The sequence below is a fragment of the Alligator mississippiensis genome, chromosome 8 (assembly GCF_030867095.1).
Source record: "Alligator mississippiensis isolate rAllMis1 chromosome 8, rAllMis1, whole genome shotgun sequence".
Classification (NCBI taxonomy): domain Eukaryota; kingdom Metazoa; phylum Chordata; order Crocodylia; family Alligatoridae; genus Alligator; species Alligator mississippiensis.
The window spans coordinates 38822291-38844230 of record NC_081831.1 but is presented as its reverse complement, the minus strand read 5'-3'; the positions used below and the strand labels follow the sequence as shown (position 1 = coordinate 38844230).

Below are 21940 nucleotides of genomic sequence, written 5' to 3'. Positions count from 1 at the left end.
CTTCTTGGAATGACTCAACACAGTCAAACACTCCAAGAACAAAATCTGCTCGCAGAAGTGGGGGAGAGGGGGGAATCTGAACCCCTTTTCCTGCCTTAGGCACAGCAGAGCAAGAAGATGTTAGAGCAGTGATTCTCAACCAGGTTGCTAGGGCACCTTGTGGTTCTGTGATATAATTTGAAGGGTTCCAGTACCCAGATGTGAGGAGATAAGCCAGGTGTGAATAGATAAGCAGGTAAACACAAGCTCAGGCTCCATGCTAGCCTCTACCTGGCCTTTCCTCCACCCCCACTGCCTGTAATAAATTCATTTTTAAATGGGTATTGATCAATTCACCAAAGTTACGGAGGGGTGCCTTGAGGCTAAAAAGGTTGAGAACCACTGCTTTATCCACTTATCATCTGACAAAATAGGCTGTCACAGCCTATGACAACTCATGCCTCTCTGAATTAGTTAATCTCTAAAGTGGTGAGTTTTAACCAGGATGCCAAAGAAGCCAAAAAGATAAAGGTGGTGTGAGGTGCTAAGCAAATAAGGGCAGGCTCAGGCTCTAGGTGTGAACAGATAAGCATATACAGGGTGGCTGACTCTTCTGTGCATGGTATTACATCATGACTGAGCATTTGGACTAGGGACAGACATTCAAAACCCTGAGCTGAAATTGATTCAATCTTTGCAGGTTAATCTAATCTGAAGAGATTGAACCAATTTGCAAGTGGAAAGATATTCACTTTCCATTCCGGAAATGCAGGGACATACTTCCGGTGGCTGAGGCCAGAAGCCCGGAGGCGCTAAAGCAGCCCTCTCTTCCATTCCACCAAGAAGCTGAGCTGAGGGGGGACCATGGTCAGGCCTGGCAGGCCTGAGTATGACTGAGGAGGGGTTTAAACCCCTACCTTTGCCTGCAGGGTTTGGAGGGTGGGGGAAGAGGGAGCATGGCCAGACACCTGTGGCAGGGTGGGGTGGGGGTAGGGTTAGAGAGAGACCTGCTCTCCACAGGGGCTCCCTGATACCTGGGAGCAACTGATGACACAGTTCCGCTGCCTGGCCCTGGAAGGGGACTCTTCCCCTTAATCCTCCTCCCTCTCTCCCGCTGCCATAGGGCAGGGAGGGGAGCTCTGTGCAGTGCTGGGCTAGAGACAGACATTCAAAAAGCCTGAGCCTGAATTGATTCAATCTTTTCAGGTTAGTCTAACCCGGCTTAGCTGAACTGGTTTGTAACCAGACAGACATCCCCTCTGGACTGAAGAAATTCAGGCACATGCCTGCAGTGCCTCAGGCTAGAAGCTGGGGGGTGCTAGAGCAGCCATCCCTCTCTCTGACAGTGCTGAGCTGAGGGGGGAGTGTGGCCAGGCGCTGGAAGAATGCTTTGATTAGGGACATTTACCTGCATGGTCCCAGACTTTTCCCTGCTGGCTGCTCAAGGGGTGGGAGTGCTGCCAGCCCTCAGCCCCCTGCTAGCACTCAGAGGCAAGGGGTAAGGGGGGGTAGGGCAGTCTGCAGTGCATGCAGCTGTTGATGATACAGAAGTTTTCAATCTCCCTCCCTGCTTCTTTATACTGTCTGCAGCAAACTGACAGGCAAGCAAACCAGCCAGCAGGGAGCTGATAACAGTGTTTATCACCCCACTGGCAAAACAGTAGCCTCTCTCCATTAGTTCAAAATCTTCTTAAACAGCTGATCTGTTGATTAGCTCCAAAAAGCCCTAAGCGGTCACTGTTCTGTCTGCCTGTCTGACTTAAAATTGGAGACACACACACACAGAGACACCTCTCAGCATTAGCTAGCATACCACATGCCTAGGGACCATGGGGCTATGGTCTGTGCTGTGAGAGATAGGAGGGAGGGCGGCGGGGATCCCTGCTTGTCCAGCAAGCAGTGAGGGAGGGAGGGGTAGGGCATGGGGAAGCCAGGCAGACCCTGCTGTACCTGCAGTCTGTGCCGGAACTCAAGCCAGGGAGCAGAGGGGAGGGGCCAGACCTGCTGTGGAGCAGAGAGCCCTGCCAAGCCCAGAGAACGGGATGCTAGGGAAGTCTGGTTTATCTTAAATCAGAAAGGGGTCTGGGACAGACATTGCATAAACTGGTCTGAGCCAAATCACTTAAGTCTGATACTACATTCAACCAGGCTTATCTCAAACCAGTTTCAGCTATTTTCAAACTGGTTTATGTGCACTGAACATCTGTTGTTACAGGTTTAAACCAGATTCTGATCACTTAAACCAGTTTATGTGTAATGTCTATCCCTAACCCTGGAGGGGAACTCTTCCCCCTCCTTCTCCCCACCATCATTTGGTTCATACCATGTCACACAGGTGTGAACCAACACTTGCCAGCACCAGACATAAACTTATATCAGAATCACCTAATGGATCTGTCGTTCACTGGGAAAACCTGTCAGCTCCAAGGCAGAGAGCTGAGGGTTTGCTTTTCCTTCACTGCTTGCCCCAGAGGCAGGCAATTAGTTTGGCCAGAGGGCCACATAGGGAGTTTTAGTGAGCTGTCACAGGTCAGGTTAGCACCCCCACCTCCACCCTCCCTGCCACAGCTCACCAAAACTCCCTAAATGGCCCCTTTGCACGGTGGGGCAACTGGGATGGGGCCACGGGCAGGTGCGGAGCAGCATCCAGGATAGGTGGGCAGGGCCAGGGGAGAAGGAGGGGGAAGAGTCCCCTGCCAGAACTGCACAGTGCCCCTCTCCCCACCCTGTGGTGGTGACAGGGAGAAGGGGAGCTGCTCCGCCCCAGCTACAGTCCTCTGGTGTGAAAGTGAGATGGAATGAATCCTTTCCCTGCCCCCTTAGCCTTAATGGGGCCATGCCAGGATGGCTGCAGTCCCTCCTGCTGGCACAGAGAAGGAAGAGGGGAATAAACTCCTTCTATGCTTGTGCTACCTGGGGTTCCCTAACAGAGGCTGCTGCCCCTCCCCCTCCCCTCGCTGCTCCAGTGGCTGGGGTGGGGACATGGCCAGATGCTGTCCCAGCATGGCCCCATTAAGGGGAGGGATGGAGGGAGGGGGTTAATTCCTCCTTCTGTCCCTTCTGACCCCGGGGACCACAGCTGGGGCTGCCAACCCTGGCTGCCGCCTCCACTGCTCACCCATAGACAAGCACACCCCAACTGTGGGGGGGGGGGGAGCAGGGGGGAAGGAGGCAAGAATTAACTCCCTCCCTGCCCATTTTGCCTTAATGGGGCCATGCTGGGACACATCTGGCCACATCCCTGCTTCTACTTGGGCTAGAGAACAGAGGGGCAGGGCCAGCCCTGCTCTCTGAAGGAGAGAGCACAGCCCAGACCAGGGCTGCAGAGCATGCTGGGATGCTGGAGGACTCTGGTTTAACTAAAACCAGGAAGGGGTCTGGGACAGAAGTTGCATAAACCAGTTTGACCCAAATCAGTTAAGTCTGATACTACATTCAACCAGGTTTATCTTAAGGCAGTTTTGGCCATTTTGAAACTGGTTTATGTACATTGAATGTATGTTCTGTTACAATTTTAAACCCATTTGGGATCACTTAAACCAGTTTTTTTTCTGATCACTTAAACTAGTTTATGTGTAACCCTAGCCCTGGATTACAGGTTTCCGATGTTTACTGGTGTTTGGGGGAAGTGAGTAATGAATGCTAGTCTGGGCTGATTATTTCATTTGTTCTGATGCCAGTCTGTAATGTGCACCTTCATTCATCATTATGGAAAACAGTCAAAGCTGGTGCTGATTGAGAAATGCAGTCTCCTTTTGGTTAACAGCAGGGCTGAAAAAACTTCAAATGGCTATTTGTACAAGGAAGCAACTCTCCTGCTGGGACATACTGGGCTTTTATCATTTTATGTCCACAATCAAAATGATTATCAGAAGAAGAATAAGAAAATGAAGGAAAAGGCCTTTTGGTTGGGGCTGGACACCCCAGGGGCTGCATTAGTGTGAGCCATGAGCCCCCAGGTGGTTACTCTTTGCTGCACTGCATGTGTGGACAGCTTCCCTCCCCCTACCCCAATCGCTGTATCTTGCAAGCAGGCAGCACCCCCCTGTAATGTACACATGGGAGAGTCCCACACCTCCACACCATGGCCACAGGCTCTTCTGATGCACTGGGTTGTGGGTTCCTTGAGAGCTGCAGGCTGTACTGTCCCATGCTGTGGGGCACGGACAGGCAGTGAATGCAAGAGGCAGAGAGAGGAAGCCCAAAGCCGCAGTTGCTGCTGTAGCAGGAGCTACAGGGAAACAGCAGCTGAGCAGGAGCCTGGATGCTGCAGTTTAACTCTTTGGCTCTTGGGCCCTCAGCTGGACAACCTTGCACTAGGCAGATAAGTCAACAAAAGCTCTCACAGTAACCCATAGCTGCAACAAAAGCCAGCTTGCAAAACAAGCATATTCCAAGCACCTGGGAGCCAAAAGGTTGCTTTTTAAGTGCAGATCTCATTCATATGAATCGGGATCAGGAAGACAGGTGGAGTTTGAGCAGGAGTAACCCACACAAAACCAGAACAAGATCTAGAGAGTTCTGGCTTTATCACAGTTAAGCTCCATTTGAAATCTATTCACAGTATTGGTGTTGAAATCTAACTGAAAAAAAAGCAAAACAGGGCCAGGCATCAAAGTCACTGCTGTAAAAGGGTAGAGTTATTTTAGCACTGAATATGACAGTGAGTGATGCTTTGGGAATTTGGCTCTGCAGTGTCACGGACTGCTTGCTTGACATTCCCACCCCTCTGGACTTCTGCTTTTCAGACTGGGGCCTACTCCTCTCTAGGCTGCTGGATGCCATTGATATCGAGCTATTTGATGTAGTGATATAGCCCATCCCATTTAATTTGCACGTTTACCAGACTGAGAGAAAAACCACCCTAGAACAAATGGAAAAATAAACTGTAATTCACCAAAAATCAACTGTTTCTTGAATTGCAGGTTTTAATGATTTACAAATCTTCAGCATGTTACACTCTGAACTGAGTGCGTCATGACTCTCTGTCTTAAACTGGTGGAGACAATATGCCATTGTCATCAGCTCATATGTCCCAACTCTTGGTCAAGGTTAACATAAAATTATTTTTGACATTCTAGAGGGAGACAGACTTATTTTTTCTTGGTGATTTCAATGCCACAGTTGGAAGGGACTCCAACCTCTGAAACAGAACCATTGGCAAGGAACAAGTAGAAAAGACAAATTCCAGTGGCATCCTCCTCTTGATGTGCAGAACATGGACTTACCATCACCAACACCAACACCCTGTTTCACCAGAAAAACAGGTATAAGACATCATGGCAACACCCATGATCTAAGCATTGACGCCTGATGGACTATGTCATCATCTGTGCCCAGGACTGCAAAGATGTCCACATCATCCAAGCTCTACTAGGAGCTAATGATTTCTAGAATGATCACCAACTCATCTGCTTGGTTATGTCATTCAAAATGGCTCCAAATAATAGCGGCAGCAGAAACAATGCTGATGGAAGATCAGTGCTGAAGGACTCAATGATCCAAGCAAGTAAGACCTCTTCCACAAGTGCCTCAATGAAAAACTTGTGAATTCCAATCAACAACAATAGAAGAATGTCAGCAGCATGTGGGGTGCCCTCAAGGCCACCATTACCAGTGCCTGTGAAGAGACACTTGAATTCTCTACTAGGAAACATCAAGACTGGTTTGATGAGAACCACTAGGAGATCCAAGAGTTGACTGATCGCAAGCGCAAGGCCTTTTGTGCTTGGTGAAGTGACACCAATTCCAAGCAAAAGAAACTGAATTTCCAACAAGCCAAGGCAGAGATCCAAAGGAGGACCCATGATATGAAGAACAAATGACAGGATGAGAAGACAATGAAGATTCAACATCTGACATTCACGGTTTGTGTTGTTCCTTCAGAGCCACCAAAGCCATCTATGGTCCGAGCACTCAAGGACCAATCCCCTTGAAACCTAGGGATGAAGGAAACCTGATCAAGAAAAATGGAGCCATCAATGCCTGTTGGAAGGAATATTCTGAAGACCTTTTCAATGGAGACTCTGCTGTGCATAACAGTGTTCTCAACTCCATCCTGCAACACCCAGTTAGAGATAATCTTGGAATCCCTCCAACCCTTGATGAGGTAAAGAAAGCAATCAAGCAGATGAAGAACAACAAGGCATCTGGAGCAGATGGAATCCCTGCTGAAATCTTCAAACATGGAGGAGAGGAGCTCACATACAGCTTCAGGCCCTCATCATAAGGATCTGAAATGACTAGGAAATTCTAGGTGACCACAAGGACACCATGATTGTGAAAGTCTTTAAGAAAGGAGACAAGCCCAGCTGTGTAAACTATAGAAGGATCACTTTGCTTTCCACCACAGGAAAGATCACTGTGAGAAAACCTCCTGAATTGTTTCCTTCCACTAGCTAAAGAGCTCCTCCCAGAATCTCAGTGTGGGTTTAGGGCATCAAGGGCCACAACTGACATGATCTTCACAGCTCACCAGCTGCAGGAGAAATGCCGGGAACAATATAAGCTTATTTACATACCCTTCTTTGACCTCATGAAAGCTTTCAACTTTATCAGCCAAGAAGTGTTGTGGAGGATCCTTCTGAAGTATGGATGCCTACCGAAATTTGTCACTATTCTCTGCCTGCATTATCACTGCAAGGCTGTTACCACTCTAACACTCTTCTTAATAATCCTTGCCATGATGCTATGTTTGACCACCACCAAGTTTCCAGCCAAAGTGGAGCTAAGCTACTGAATGGACAGTAAGCTGTTTAACATCAACTGACTCCAAGCCGAAACCAACCAGATCTCAATCATTGAGCTCCAGTATGCTGATGATGCTGTAGTGCATGCTTACTCGGAAGCAGACCTTTAGGCAATTGTCAGCGTCTTTACCGAGGTAAGTGGGACTGATGCTTAACATTCAGAAGCCTAAGGTCTTCCACCAACAAGCTCCGAATGAACAGTCCCCAGATCCAGTAATCCAGATCCACAGTGAGACTCTGAAGAACTTTGGGTATTTCCCATATCTCAGAAGCCATGTCTCACAGGAGGCTGACATTGATGAAGAAATCCAACATCATCTGAAATGTCCTAGTGCAGCCTTTGGATGCCTGAGGAAATGGGTATTCAAAGACTGTGACATCAGATCCAAAACCAAGCTCATGGTTTATCAAGCAGTCATGATCCCCACCTTGCTGTACAGAACTGAGACACAGACAACATACAGGAGACATCTAAAGTTGTTGGAGAAGTACCATCTGTGGCAGACAAGTAGGGGGAGCTCCAGCACTGAGCCACCCACCTCACTGCGCTCGACCATCTACCAAGCTCCGAGTGCTTCCCCTAGGATGCCTGACGTCTGGCCAACCCCTTCCTGGAGCACACCCGCAAGTCTGGGGTAAGCATTGCCACCACCCAGGGGTCTGGATGGTTTCCAGTCCATGTGCCCCCTGGGGTACACAGGCCTTGCAGTCCTTGGGGGGTGCTTGACTCACTGTGAAAACTTGGGGTGCTTCCTTTAGTCTGAAGCACAAAAAGTAGCCTCCCTTAGTCAGCTAAGCATAGGGAGCATCTAGGAAGGCCCAATCCCTCTCCCTGCAAGTTCACCACTCTTGTTATAGTGGAGAGCTTTATTGGTTAAAGAGGATAGGCTTGGGTAAGGGTACAGGACAGAGAAACATCAAAGAATAACCTTACAGCAAACAGTGTCAGTGTAGTAGCTGGTTGGTACACTTCTACATTACAGTAAGCTATATATCTAGATAAGTTTCAGGTAGTTTACTCACTTCAGCATTTTGAAAGAGAGAGAGAGTGAGAGCTGCAGATGTTCCAGTTGCTATGTGACCCGTAACATGGCTGCTCTCCCACCCCCTGCACAGTCTTAGGTATATATAGAACTTTTCACATCACCCCTGAGACCCAATTAAGGCCAGGTGCCAACCAATCAATTTAAAAAGCATCACTGCTCACCTGCAAGAGTGACAGGAGCGTGAGCCCCTGCCCCCATGCCATGAGGTCAGTGTTAACACAATAGGTCCACCTCCCTCTCACCTGGCCCAGGTCACGTAAGCAAAAATATGGTTGCCTAGCAACCAGTTGACAGACAGGTGAGTAGACAATAGCAAGGAAAAACCTAATAGAAGAGTCTGGGAAGAGACTGGGATGGCATTCTTCCACACCATCTACGTCAATGCTGACTGTGGAAGGTCCTCTGAATCCAGCAGGAAGACAGATGCACCAACATTAGCATCCTCCTATAAGCAAACACTATGAGCATGGAGGCGATGATCACCTGACAGCAATTTTGTTGGGCTGCCCGTCATCTGGATGTCCAAATCCAGACTCCCAAAGCAAGTTTTATTCTCCCAGCTCAGCCAAGGCATGCACTCAAGAGGACAACAGAAAAAGCACTTCAGGGATGTCCTCAAGGCCAACTAAAAAAAAATGCAATATCGATGTCAGTTCATGGAACACCATTGCCCAGGACCACCCCAAGGAGGAAGAGTCTGCTGCCAGGGATCTCAGTACTTTGAAACCTCACAACAACAGGAGATGGAAAAGCAGGAGTAGCAGAAATGGCGTGTCAGGGACCAAATCAAGAATCCAGCACCACACATCAGAGATGGAAACACATGTCCCAGCTGCATTAGTCTGTTCATCCTAGATAGGCCTCATCAGCCATCTTTAGGCACACAGATAAGACAATCATGGAAGACGGTCATCCTCAACTACAATGGTGTCACAGTGTGAGGTCCCCAGGGATGGCCGTGATAACCCTAGGGTTCCGTGACCGTGCCTGCTCCACCCTGCAGGTGCTTTCTAATCTTGCCTGCCATATCTTGTTGGTTGAAATAATAAGTTGGGAGGCTGCCCAAGAGTTTGTGGGGTCACGGTCCTGCTGAATCCCACTAGACCCTGCTGATCTTGGATCCCTTGCCAGGTCTCACTCAAAGCCCCTAAGCCTAATGGGCTACATGCCTGGCTCCAAAACCATCCCTTTACCATGCCCCAAGCCTGTAGTGGTGCCTTCTGGTGCTGGGGTCCCTTCAACCGCCTTTAGCAGCATCCCCTGGGGCTGGGGTCCCTCCACGCCCTGTAGCGGCCCCCTCTGATGCTGGGGTCCCTTCACCCCCTGTAGTAGCATCCTCCGGTGCTAGGCTCCCTATGCCCAGTCGCTGTGCTATCTCTGGTGCTGGGCTCCCTGCAGCCCTGTTGCTGTGCCGTCTCTGGTGCTGGGCTTCCTGCAGCCCTGTCATTGTGCCCTCCCTGGGCTGGGATCACTTCATCCCTAATGCTGTGTCCTCACTGGTGCTGGGCTTACTGTAGCCCTGTTGTTGTGCCCTCACTGGCACTGGGATCACATTAGGACTAATGAGGCCCCCTCCTCCCCAAATAGCCTCATCCCGGTCCACCAGATTAAAAAAAACAACATAAATACAAGCCCCTGGGCTATAACATAACAACAACAATAACACTGTAGTTTACACTCTACCTCTTTAAGGAGGGAAGTTTCTCCCTCAACTGTGTGCGCCTCCTAGCCCCAGATACTTTAGGAGCTCATAGATTCATAGATGTTTGGGTTGGAAGGGACCTCAGTAGATCATTGAGTCCGACCCCCTGCCCTGGGCAGGAAAGAGCACTGGGGTTAGATGACCTCAGCCAGGTGCATGTCTAGCCTCCTGTTAAAGACCACCAAGATAGGGGAAAGCACCACCTCCCTTGGAAGCCCATTCCAGGTTCTGGCAACCCTTACCGTAAAGAAGTTTTTCCTGATGTCTAACCTAAATCAGCTCTCCTTCAGTTTGCGGCCATTGTTCCTAGTTCCTCCAAAGGGTGCCCTGGTGAACAGAGCATCTCCTATTCCTTGCTCCCTCCCTCTCTCCACCCTGATGAATTTGTAGGCAGCCACAAGATCACCTCTCAGCATTCTCTTGCATAGGCTGGAGAGATCCAAGTCCCTCAATATCTCCTTGTAGGGCTTTTCCTGCGGGCCCCTAACCATATGAGTGGCCCTCTTCTGAACCTTCTCAAGGTTGTCCACGTCCCTCTTGAAGCGTGGCACCCAAAACTGGACACAGTACTCCAACTGTGGCCTGACCAATAGAGAGGAAGTAGCACCTCCCTGGACCTGTTTATCATGCTAATGCATGATAAAGTGTGGTTAGCTTTACTGATCGCTTCGTCACATTGATAACTGATGTTCATCTTGGTGTCAACAATGACTCCAAGATCCCTGTCCACTGCTGTGCTGCTGAGAAGGTCATCCCCCAGCCTGTAAGTGTGTTGGTGGTTCTTTTTGCCCAGGTGCAGCACTTTGCACTTGTCTTTGTTGAACTGCATCCTATTATGTTTTGCCCACTTTTCCAACCTGTCCAGATCCACCTGGATTCATTCCCTACCCTCTGGTGTGTTAACTTTACCCCATAACTTGGTATCATCTGCGAATTTGGACAGAGTGCTTTTCCAGCTCCAAGAGCCCATTAGTCTTACCAGCAGCAGAATAGTCAACTAAGCATCTCTGAGTAGCATTTCTGCAAAAGCTCCTTAACCCTGGCTACTGACAGAGAACTAAACCCCTGCCAGCCCCAGCCCTGGGGCCTATATGTGCCCAGGACCCTGTTTCCTTCCGGTCCATTGACTGTGTGCAGGTGCCAGTTAATAACCTGATTAGCCTGCTGCCAAGGCAACCTGCAGCTGTAGAGCCCTGCCTGGCTCTCAGGGCTCCCTAGTTAAGCTGCCTCTGCTCTTGAAGGAGCAGGCACACCTTAGTGCCCTGCAACACCCTCCCCCACCCCACACCTTAAGACCCAAACTCACCAGAGTGGGTCTTTAGTCTTTGCAGCACCGCATTCTTCTTTTCATGCTTCTCTTGGCCTTTCTTCTGCCACCTGATACCTCAGGAATAACGAAGCAGAGCTTTCCAGGAGCTTCCTGCTTGCCTTTTTCCCCAAGGGTGCACCATGTGGGATTTCATGGGAGCTACCCCACTACAGGTAGTCCCTCCACATTAGCCAACCTTGGTAAGGTGGATTTTAGGCAGGTCCTGGTTCCCTTCCTCCAGAAACAAACAGGAAAATATCTTCTATGCTACTCCCTGTGTCTTCTGCTCTGGTTGACTCTTTTTCCTCAAGCTAAGCCCTCAAGTGTGAAGCTGAAGCATGTTCTCTCCTCCAAAAAGGCCTGCCCTCTTGAGGTACATTCTCTTTCTCATCTCAGGCTTGGCTATGTTTGATCCTTATGTGCCCTGGTTCTCTTCTTCTCCAGGTGAGGTGCACTGTTATTTGTCTACCTTTGGCTTCTTGCAAGTCCATCAGTCTTCCCCAAAGTTCCCACTGCATTCTTAGAGCCCATTGGGCATATTTTTCATTGAGGCCCCCCGGCTCTTCAGCCTGCTTCCCCATTATGAATTCAACCATTACCTCTCTTCCAGTGCGTGTCTCTGCATTACGCCACACCAGGACTTGGGCTGCTTTGATCTCTGGCTTCTAGGCTTTGGGTCCTTCACCTTTTGAGAGTGACTTTGGCACAACGGCTCACTTAGATTGGACTCCTCTGTTTTCTACTCAGTTGTGATGCCCACCCCTTTCACTTCTATTTGCTTCATTCCGTCTGTCACTGTTAATATTCTCGTTTCAAGCCTAGTGGCAAGTTCTTCTAGTTTCTCCCTTAGTCGGTCCATCTTCTTCATATGCTGGCTTATCAGCTGGCCCCATTTCTGATCGAAACACCCCACAATAGCTGTCTGGATCTCTTCCCATATGGGTGTGGGATCTATCCCTGGGGACCCATCTGTCATGGTGTTCTTTTCCTACTGCACTGGTCCCATCTCAACTCTTGGACTCACTAGACTCAAGTATCCACGTAGTTCTGTGTGTTCCTGGGATTTCATGACCCCTAGCCATACGGCCCCTAGCTGTCTCTTAGTCTCCATTAAGGATTCTTTCAAACCCTTAAGTTCTTGAAAGTGGATTTGGTGTTCAGCTTTAGCCACACTGTAACAGAGTCGCAGCCGCGACTCGGTTACTAAGATGGGGTAGCAGCTGCCAGAGATTAGAACATCCGGGAAATGGGGAACATAATAACCCAGGCAGCCAGTGAGGACCCAGGAAAGAGAAATAAAGAGAGGGAGGAAACTTCCCAAGGTTGCCTTCGGGCACTTAATGATTGAAAGGAGCGGGAGAGAAGCCCTACGGCGAGGAATATGGAGAGAGTCCAGGAGACAGGGACTCACTCCCAGACGACGAAGGGATTTTGGGGGATTGACACGCCCCCCCCCAATTCGCGTCCTACCTGGAAAGACAGCCTCTGCGGTGAGTCTTAAAAATGGAGCAGCAGCGCAGAAAATCCGGCAGCTCCGGGGGCACAGCGTGGCAGGATTCCCCGAACGGGAGGCGAGAGCGGATTCCCCGAGCAGGAGAAGCAGAGGAGAGAGAAGAGAGAGAGAGAAAAAGGGCAAAGGAGCACCCGATCCCACCCTGAAGGCACAGTACCCCAATCCCTCACCAGAGAGTGAAGGGAGGCGGGGAGACAGAAAGTGAAAGAAAGAAAAAAAAGGGAAACTGTGACTGAGCCGCGCTTCGCATGCCGGCACAAGCCACAGCCGGGGAATCCCGGTGTTGGCGTCAATCGACCGCTAACGAGGCAATTAGCAGCCGATCATCAAATTAACAAGTAGTCCTTACCGTTTGAAACAGTCGGCAAGGACTCACATGGCGAACTCCTTGTTGCCTGGCGTTCCAAGAGAGCATAACAGGCTAAGGATAATAAAGCACTCTGGACTAAGATCTGGCCAGCGTGTTCCTTACCGCGGTACCGGCGTGTAACAACTCTTCCTCCCCCCAAAATTTGCATTTAGATCAAGTCGTGGCAGGTAGGAATTGGGGGGGGGGAGCTACAGGAGAACCAGGTACCCAGGACGATCACGCTGCCACACACCAACGTGTTCTGCCAACTGTGCCCCCAGTGCAACCGGCCGCTCTTGCAGCGTGTTCGTAGCCTGCAGTATCTGTGGCTTCCCCTCTGTTTCAATGGGTGTTGCACAGTATGTTTAGCACCCATGACTAACCAATCTCTCTCCTCACACAGGGCCACTTCTCTGGCCATGCTTGCTTCTAGCAGGGCCTTCAGGGACTGCACCTCTGCCCCAAGTTGGCCTTTTTCTTTGCCCAGACTTTGCAGCTGAGTTCATAAGGCATCATACTCTTCCATTCTGGCTTTTACCTCTGCTTCAAGGGACGACATCTGGTCATACAAAGCTTTGTAATTTTCCATTCATCCCCTCACTTTCTCCATTTCTTTTGATATAGCCTTCCCTGTCTCCCTCTGACTGGGTACAGCTTTCAATTAATTCTTCCTGCAGCTTTCACAAGGTATTCTGCTTGGATGCTTCATTGTTGCCAACTCTCCAGCTTTTCATGCAACTCCTCTATCTGGTCCTTTTGGCTCTGCAATTCTTTTTATAGGGCCCCTATAAGGCCTTTTGACACCTCCAGCCATCAAACAACATCCGCCTGTTCGTCTGTCTGGGCTATGCAGGCTTCAGGAGACCTTCTCATCCATGCTGTCACCTCCTTCTGTATTTTCTGCAACTTCTCCCACTTCTTGCTCTTCTCAGCCTCATTTGCAATGAGCTGCTCCAGAACTCAAGTCTCTTCAGCCTCTGCAGCAATCAGGCACTTGATTTCTTTGGACCCTCCTTCTTTCTTGCCGGTTTGCACCTGCACCTCTAAAATGGCCACTTTTGCTTTGACTTGCTCATTTTTTGATTTCATGACTGCCAACTCCCATTCTAAATGAGCGCCTCTTTCCTCTGTCTCACCTGCTCGTAACTGCCATGTGAAGGCCTCTTGTTTCAGACCATCCATGGTCTCTGTCTCAGCCATAGTCCTCCCCTGGCCTTACTTTTTTCTTGGCCTGGACCTCAAGTCTTCCCTCTTTCAGTCTCTAACAGTGGTCCTTTCTACCCTCAGGTCTTCCTCCTGAGCCTTGGTGCTGCTGCCTTACAATATACCTCTCCCAGATTTTATTTTGGCCCAAAGGTTCATTTCTCTTCTCAGGGACACAGGTTTCTTCCCCAAGTATGGCCAAGTTCCTGGCCAATGCACCACTTGTCAGAGTGTGGGATCCTCAGGGATGGCCATGATGACCATTGGGCTCTGTGACTGTACCTGCTCTACCCTGCGGACACCTTTTAATCTCACCCACCACATCTTGCTGGTTGAAATAATAAGTTGAGAGGCTGCCCACAAGTTTGTGTGGTCACGGTCTTACTAAACCCCACTAGACCCTACTGATCTTGGATTCCTTGCCGGGTCTCACTCAAAGTCAGTGCCTCTCAAGACACCCTAAGCCGTATGGACTAGATGTGTGTCTCCAAAACTGCCCCTTTACCACACCTCATGCCTTCCAGATTGTACTTAAATGTTGTCCCTTTTGATGAGGCCATAGTCTAGCTCGGCCGGCTGTTGTCACTGGACCCTTGGCCCCAACAGCTGTGCCCTCTGGTGCTGGGATCTCTTCACCCCCTGTAGCGGCGCTCTCTGGTACTGGGCTCCCTATGCCTAGTTGCTGTGTCTTCTCTGGCACTGGGCTCCTTGCAGCCCTGTTGGTGCTTCCTCACTGGCACTGGGCTCCCTGCAGTCCTGTCACTGTGCCCTCACTGGTGCTGGGCTCGCTTCAGCCCTAATGAGGCCTCTTCCTTCTGGTCCACCGGATTCATATAACAATATAAATACAAGCCTCTGGGCTATAATGTAACAACAGCAATAACACTGGAAGTCGTCACACTCTGCCCCTTTAAGGAGGCAAGCTTCTCCCTCAACAATGTGTGCCTCCTAGCCCCAGATACTTTAGGAGCTCCGACAGCCCATTAGTTTTACCAGCAGCAGAATAGGCAACTAAGCATCTCTGAGTAGTGTTTCTGCAAAAGTTCCTTCCCCCTGGCTGCTGACAAAGAACTAACCTCCTGCCAGCCCCAGGGCTTATGTGTGCCCAGGGCTGTTTTCTTCCAGTCAGCTGACCGTGTGCAGTTGCCAGCTAATACCCTGATTAGCCTAATGCCAAGGCAACCTGCAGCTGTGGAGCCCTATTCTAGCTCTCGGGGGTCCCTAGCTAAGCTGCCTCTACTTTTGAAGAAGCAGACACACCTTAGTGCCCTGCAACAAACAATTGAGAAAGACACTTCCTCTCTTTTCTGGCTTTTCAGATTTTACAAATATTTGAGGCTGGAGGCTCATAAAAAAGACTGCTTTTTGTGTTGCACGTAGAAATATATTGTACATCGGTGCTACTCTACCAAGAGCAATGGAGTACTCCTCTATCTTCTCTACAATAGTCCCGGTATTTGTTTCCCAACATTGTTTCTGCATTAGAGAAAGAAAACAGCTCATCCCACATGTAACATGGCATTTATTTATATTTTCTTTAGCTTATAGACTAGCTAAGGTAATACAGTTTGTATTTAACCTTGTAGGTATGATTATAGCATTGAGAAGTGCAACATTTTCATCTGCAGCCCAATTTCACCAGCAAATTCTCAGGGAAGCCTGTTTCAAGTTCCAGGATTCTGTGTTACCAGCAGTGACAAGACTATTGTTGAATGGAGAATGGGACTTCAACAATAAAGTTTTCAGCATTGCTGGGCTACTCAGGAACTTGTCCAGACTAAGGACATGATGAAAACAGCCAGACTCACAGTAAGCTGTGAACAAACTAATGGCAATGGAGCTTAGGCTGTTTGTAACTGCAGCTCTTGCTTTATAGTGGGTTACAATAACTATAGATGGTGCTCAGAAGCTTTGGTTCTGTCCATTAAAGTGATGTTATAAATGACATTATAAAGTTCCACATCCACTGTGCAGACAAGGTTCCTTGGGTGAATTTGATATCTTTTATTAGACCAACCCAAATAGTTGGAGAATAGTTATTAAGCAAGCTTTTGGGTTCAAAAACCCTTCGTCAGGCTAAGGAAGTTTCAGCAGTTGGTGTGTGCTCTTTGGTCTAATAAAAGATATCAAATTCACCCAAGGAACCTTGTCTGCCTATGTCCTTAGACCAACACGGCTACAACCTACACCCCTACATCCACTGTGCTTCACTCATTTCCTCTTCACATTTATGTGGGTTGCGATAACAATTACCACCCCTGTAACCTTTCGTCAGGAGCTGAGAGTCAAGCTGGGCAGCTCCCTATTGCATGCATCATCTCAAGTAACATATTCTCCAGGCCAGATTGTGCCTTCCAAGACACCTAAGTAACAATAAAGACATAATGTGGCCTTCAAAGGCTTTTATTTTGGGCGATGATGCACAAGTATAAAGAACTCTCAGGTTCATTTTTGGACACAGAGCAGTTAAAAAATATTATTTTACTTACAATCAGAGCACATTAGGAAAAGAAATCAGTTAATACATAGGGAACCCCAGGATGCTATTGTTACAGACAGAGCTTGAAGTCTCAGAACTGTTAGCATGACCCAGATATTGCAATCTATTAATCTTTGGCTAGTCCTATCTTAATGTTCGAGTTATGGTTGAGGATATAACCTACTTTCACTGAACAGACACTTCTGGAATAGCCACCAAACCGAAGGTTCAAACACACTGCAGATGTTTCAGTTTCTATTTTACCTGATGTTTTGATCTAAAATGGGCCTTCAATATTAATTTAACATTATTATTTTAGCACAGTGGTGCTATATATTCCCTTAGGAAGCAGCGTGTGCTGATGTGACCCAGCAATCTGTTATGTAATCAGTGCAGTCTGCTTTTCCTTGCCAGATATCAACAATAGCTCCTGGAACATTAATCTGTCCTAGACAGCTGGACCCTGGAGATAAGAATAGTGAGGGGCCACCTGGACTCGCACATTGTTTCAGGAAGTAGGGAATGGGGTGTGTGTTGTTACAGACAGATCATGGTAATTCTTTAAAAACATCACCTACTACCCATGCCATTTACAGCTCTTTCACACATTGATCATACAATATAAAATAATACAGAGTAAAGCTGGAGGAGGGGATTTCACAAAAACACTGTAATAAGGAGATCACAGGCTACATTACTCAGAATGGTATTTAGTGCCAAGTGCTTGAGATTCTCACAATATTGCAAATCCATTTTAAGACGGCTCAGCTGGCCCAGAACTCTTACTTATGGCGCAGGTGGTCTGGCATTCATACCCTAGAGTAGCTGTTTTTGGGGAAGAGAAAATGATGGGACTGTTCACCTCTGAAGTTCAAGATTTGTATTACTTTAGTAAACAGAAGTAATTGGGGACAATGCAGGAATCACTGGGTAAAATTCTGTCCTGTGTCAACTTAGATGATCTAATGGTCCTTTCTGGCCTTAAAATACCTCCAAACCTTTCCCCCTTTCCAATCTCATTATGGCTTTGTCTAGATTAGAATTTGTGATTCTGGTAATTAGGTCCCCTCATGACTGTAAGCACAACCCAGACTCTCCACAAATATGTCTTCCAGGACACAAAATTTGTGGTTCGTACCTAGCTTTTGTCCAGCATCATTTGGTTCATACCATGTCACACAGGTGTGAACCAACACTTGCCAACACCAGACATAAACTTATGTTTATGTCAGAACCACCTAATGAGTCTGTAATTCACTGAGAAAACCTCTCAGCTCCAAGACAGATAGCTGAGAGTTTGCTCTTCCTCCGGTGCTTACCTGAGGGGTAGACAATTAGTTTGGCCAGAGGGCCACTTAGGGAGTTTTTGTGAGCGGTCATGGACCTGGGTCAGCACACCCACCACACCCCCCTTGCCACAGCTCATCAAAACTCCCTAAGTGGCCCCTTCATGCAGCAGGGCAGCTGGGATGGGGCTGTGCGCAGGCAGGGAGCAGCATCCAGGAGCAGGACAAGTGGGCAGGGACAGGGCCGGGACTGGGATCAGAATTGTGGGGCAATGACAGTGCAGGGCTGTGGCCTGAGGCAATGCTGTGATCTGCTGTGTCCAGGAGTAGGATGGGCAGGAGGGGCTGGGGATCAGGATTGGGATTGAGGGGCAGTGACAGCATGGGGTGGGGCCTGGGGCAGAGCTGTGATCCACTTCCCACACACCCCTGCCAATGGAATGGACACCTGTCGCAAGGGCGTATGGCCAGCATATCATGGCTCTGCCCCAGGCCCCAGCCCCACACTGTCACTGTCCCGCAGTCCTGATTCTGATCCCTGGCCCTGCCTGCCTGTCCTGCTCCTGGACGTAGCTCCCCACCTGCTCATGACCCACATCCCAGCAGCCCAGCCTCGTGCCCTGCCTGCATAAGTCCCCTCCCCGGAAGATGGGCCAGGATGCCTGGGCAGCAAGGCTAGGTATGGCAGCAGCAGCCAGAAAGAGCCACCATAGGGGCTGCCAGGAAACAGTCTGGCAGCTGCACCACCCCAGCCCCATTGTGTGCCTAGGGGTGGTGAGACCAGTCGCATGCTCCATGGCCCAAGTTGTGCCCTGCACCTGGGCCACGTGAGGCCAAGGGACCTGCTGCAGGCTGGGCAAAATCAAAATGCCTTGGTGGGCTTGATCCAGCCTGTGGGCAGTATTTTGCCCACACCAGCTTACCTTGTGTACTGCAACTGATCTCTGCCTGAAAGAGACTGAGAAGCAAGTAAACAAACATCCTTCAGAAGAGATTTTAAGCCACGCCCCCTTCAGGGGTTATCTGACAGAAGTGCAGAGAGAGGTTCTGGACGGATGTAGTAGACATTGTGGTCCATGGTTGCTGAGACTTGTAGCTAATTTCCAAATACCCCAATTTTTCCCCAAAGCATCAATTCTAATTCACGCGCTATTTGCTACTTGCTGAAAGTCCAACTTTGTTCTCCTCTCTGGCTTTGCTTTTTGCCTCAGTTACCTCTATCACTTCACCGTATTAGTGCCACAAATAACAGCACATTGTGGTAGAGTGGGGAGGCAGGGGGAGGGAATGACAGGCAAGGGGATGAACCTGATAATCTGTTGCAACTGTTGAAGTGGCATCAATATCAGCACTATTTCCACTGAGTAACTGCAACAGTAGCTCTGAAAACACACACACACACACACACACACTCATCAGATGTCGCTTACACACACACATACAGGCACAGCAGAGGACTCTTACCTTAGTCTCTTTGATCTTGACAGCAATCACTTGTTTACGCTGCCGGATGATTTCCATGAGCTCATCACATTCCTCCATCAGCTTGGCCTCATGCATGGCTGTATTCACCTAGCCAGAAATATCAGAAATCCCAAACTGTTACAAGGTGATGCACTGACTCTGAGCCTGGCCACTCTAGGAGCTCTGACAGCTCAGACAGACAGATAAGCAAAAGCTTCTCATCTTGGACCCCATCTTGTCACCTGAGGTGTGAACCATTCCAATGCCAGCTGCCAGAGCCAGGGACAGAATTGGAGAGAGCACATAATACTCCTTAATGTTTGCTATTGTACTTGGAACAAAAATAGAAGCAAGGTAACACGTTCTGTACTTATTTCTGCTTCAGCTGGAGGAATAAAGAGGCCAACAAGGGATGTGAAGCACCCACCCAGCATTAACCTTTTCAGAGCTGGGGCTTGGGTTTGTGGATTTAAGGTAAATAATGGGTCTCTTAAGGACACTGGACAGCTGTAATCCCTGGACACATACAGTGTGTTCAGCAGTAATACAAGGAGACTCAAAATTACATTTCTTAATAAATTAAATGAATTGCATTTTCACCTGACAAAATCTGAGCCTACTTTTGAACACACAGCCCACTGCAGGCAGCTCTGCTATTAGAATCTTCCTAGTCCCATTAAGATGCAGGGGACTGGTAGATGCCTCAACATGTCTGTTCCTAGCTCATCTGTATGAAGGATATATCCAAAGGGCAATCCTCATGATTGATTTTGACAAAGAAAAGGCTCTGTGGCCACATCAAACAGCATGCGATTGCAGAACAGGCCTCTCTATGCTGTCACCTTCAAAGCACACGGAGACAGAATAAAATGTGAGGGTAAATTAGGCTTCCAACATAATAACAGCCAGCAACTAGAAAGGAAGGAGTTTTGCCACATTACACTACAGAGCAGAAACCATTGCTTTCCTGTAAGCAGATGCATCTAAAATGATGCAGCATTTATACAGCAGATGAAACACTACTTAGTTTAAAAATAGATCAAAGTACCCAGTCTGGTTCATAAAGGTCAGTAGTGAAGTGCTAGCTCACCTCGGGGCCTAGTACAGGAAAGTGACTGTGGCATCAAAGTGCTCTGTACAAGCAAGAGTGAAAACCAACTAGCCTAGTGGGGACAGAGGGAGGAGAGGCTGAGGCAAGTAATGAAGAGCACTGAAGATCCCAACCAGCAAGGGATCTGCAGTGTTTTAATGAAAGGGATGAGTCCAGATGCAAACAAAAACAAATGGGAATCACAGACAAGCTTGCTGCAGGCTTCTGTACTACTGAGAAGATAAGTCAGCTTTTTCATTCTGGTTTTACCCCAGTTGCTCTCCCCAGTGTTGTTTTAATTTGGTCTGAGGCATTGCAGAAGCCTACATTTATGAGTGCCAGTGAAAAGGCCCAGGCATGAAAAAGCCTCTGTGCTCCTTCCTGTTAGCTACTCTTGGCTGATGTCAAATGGACTTGAGGGTGCCCACCATTGCTGAGGATGGAGACTTCAGTCCTAGGACCAGCTTCAGCACTGGCAGCAGCAGGGTAAGTCCTACCCCCATGAACCAGTCAGTCTGGCTCAGTCTTACTCCAGAGGCACTCCAGTGTCACACTCCATCACTGCCCCCTCTGCCAACTCAACCAAGTGGCACTAAATGGGAAGCAGGGCTTGTTGAGCTGACCAACTTAGTCAAATAGGCCCCCATTAGGTGGCCATCAGTGAGTTCTTGTTCACACCAATGTCTGTCGGATACAGAGAAGAGCCCTAGAGATGACAGGCTCTGTATCTCCATTTCATTAAGATTTCTAGGTTGGGACTACATTGTTTTGCCTAATTTAATAATCATGTTTCCCATCACCCTTTTTTCCAAATGGTCCCCAAGCATGCGTGAATCCAGGCCAGCATTCCAGTGAGTGGACCCTGTAGAAAGGGACCCAGCATACTGCCCAACTGCTGTTGCTGATATGCAAGTAGTCTTACACGGGTGGCATGGCACTTGCTCACACAAAGCACTGCCGTGATCCAGTGCTCTGAACCCCTCTATTTCAGGAATGCTGGAAACTGCTTGTTATTACTAATGGTGCACAAACTATCAGAGCATTATGCATGGGAGTATGGAGCATCCTTTTGGACACTGACAATTATCTCAGTTCTCCCTTCACATGTACTAGCTGCTGTCCATACTGCTCTCTGGCCTGCAGTGCTCTGATCTCATCTGAAAAAGTGACTGGAACACAGTATGGTTTTATCAGTGCTCCAAAACAAGTGCAAATGGCTGTTCCTCTCTGTTCCCAGGGTACATTGACAGAGCTGGGGCACTCTCTCTGAATGCCGTTTCGGCTTGGACTTCAGACTAGGTGACCAAAAACACATGGTAACTTTCTTTCCCTTGTATAAATTTATGTACATGCACTCTCCTCCACAAACCGCAGTAAAATGGACACTGATAGAGTTGCCAGTGTCTTGAGATCTATTGCTCCAGCTGTGCCAACAAGGAATGGAGCCATGAGCAGTGACAGGCTGCACTTTCACAGCTAAGTCCATTAATCTCACAGCCCTTCACTAATGTTCCCATCTCACTAACCTCATTCCTTGTATTTATGGTTTGGTGACAGAAGAAATAAGTGAGCTGTCCAGCCTAGCCATGCTGCTTCTTCCCAGAGCACAGATCATAAAGAGAGTCTGCCACTAATTTCCAGATTCACTCTATCAAAGCAATGCTGACCTAATGGTCAGCATTAGGATTTGGGGAAGAAGAAATGGAACCAGCCTCATGGACGCTTTCTTCAAGCTAACCCAAAGTTATAGAGTTGGATGCAGGTGCTGTGA

The 21940-nt window shown here is 48.6% G+C and overlaps 1 protein-coding gene across 10 annotated transcripts in view; it reads right to left on the bottom strand.

Moving 5' to 3' along the window:
* Positions 1 to 21940, bottom strand: part of MID2 (midline 2) — a 464627-nt gene that overhangs the window by 116868 nt on the left and 325819 nt on the right. For 8 of the 10 annotated variants that reach the window (XM_059732668.1, XM_059732666.1, XM_019481936.2 and 5 more), the window contains one exon: positions 19080 to 19187. The exons of the other annotated variants lie outside the window; for them this stretch is intronic. In XM_059732668.1, coding sequence (XP_059588651.1) covers positions 19080 to 19187 — 108 coding nt within the window. The remainder of the gene's footprint in view (positions 1 to 19079; positions 19188 to 21940) is intronic. 10 annotated transcript variants of the gene reach the window in all.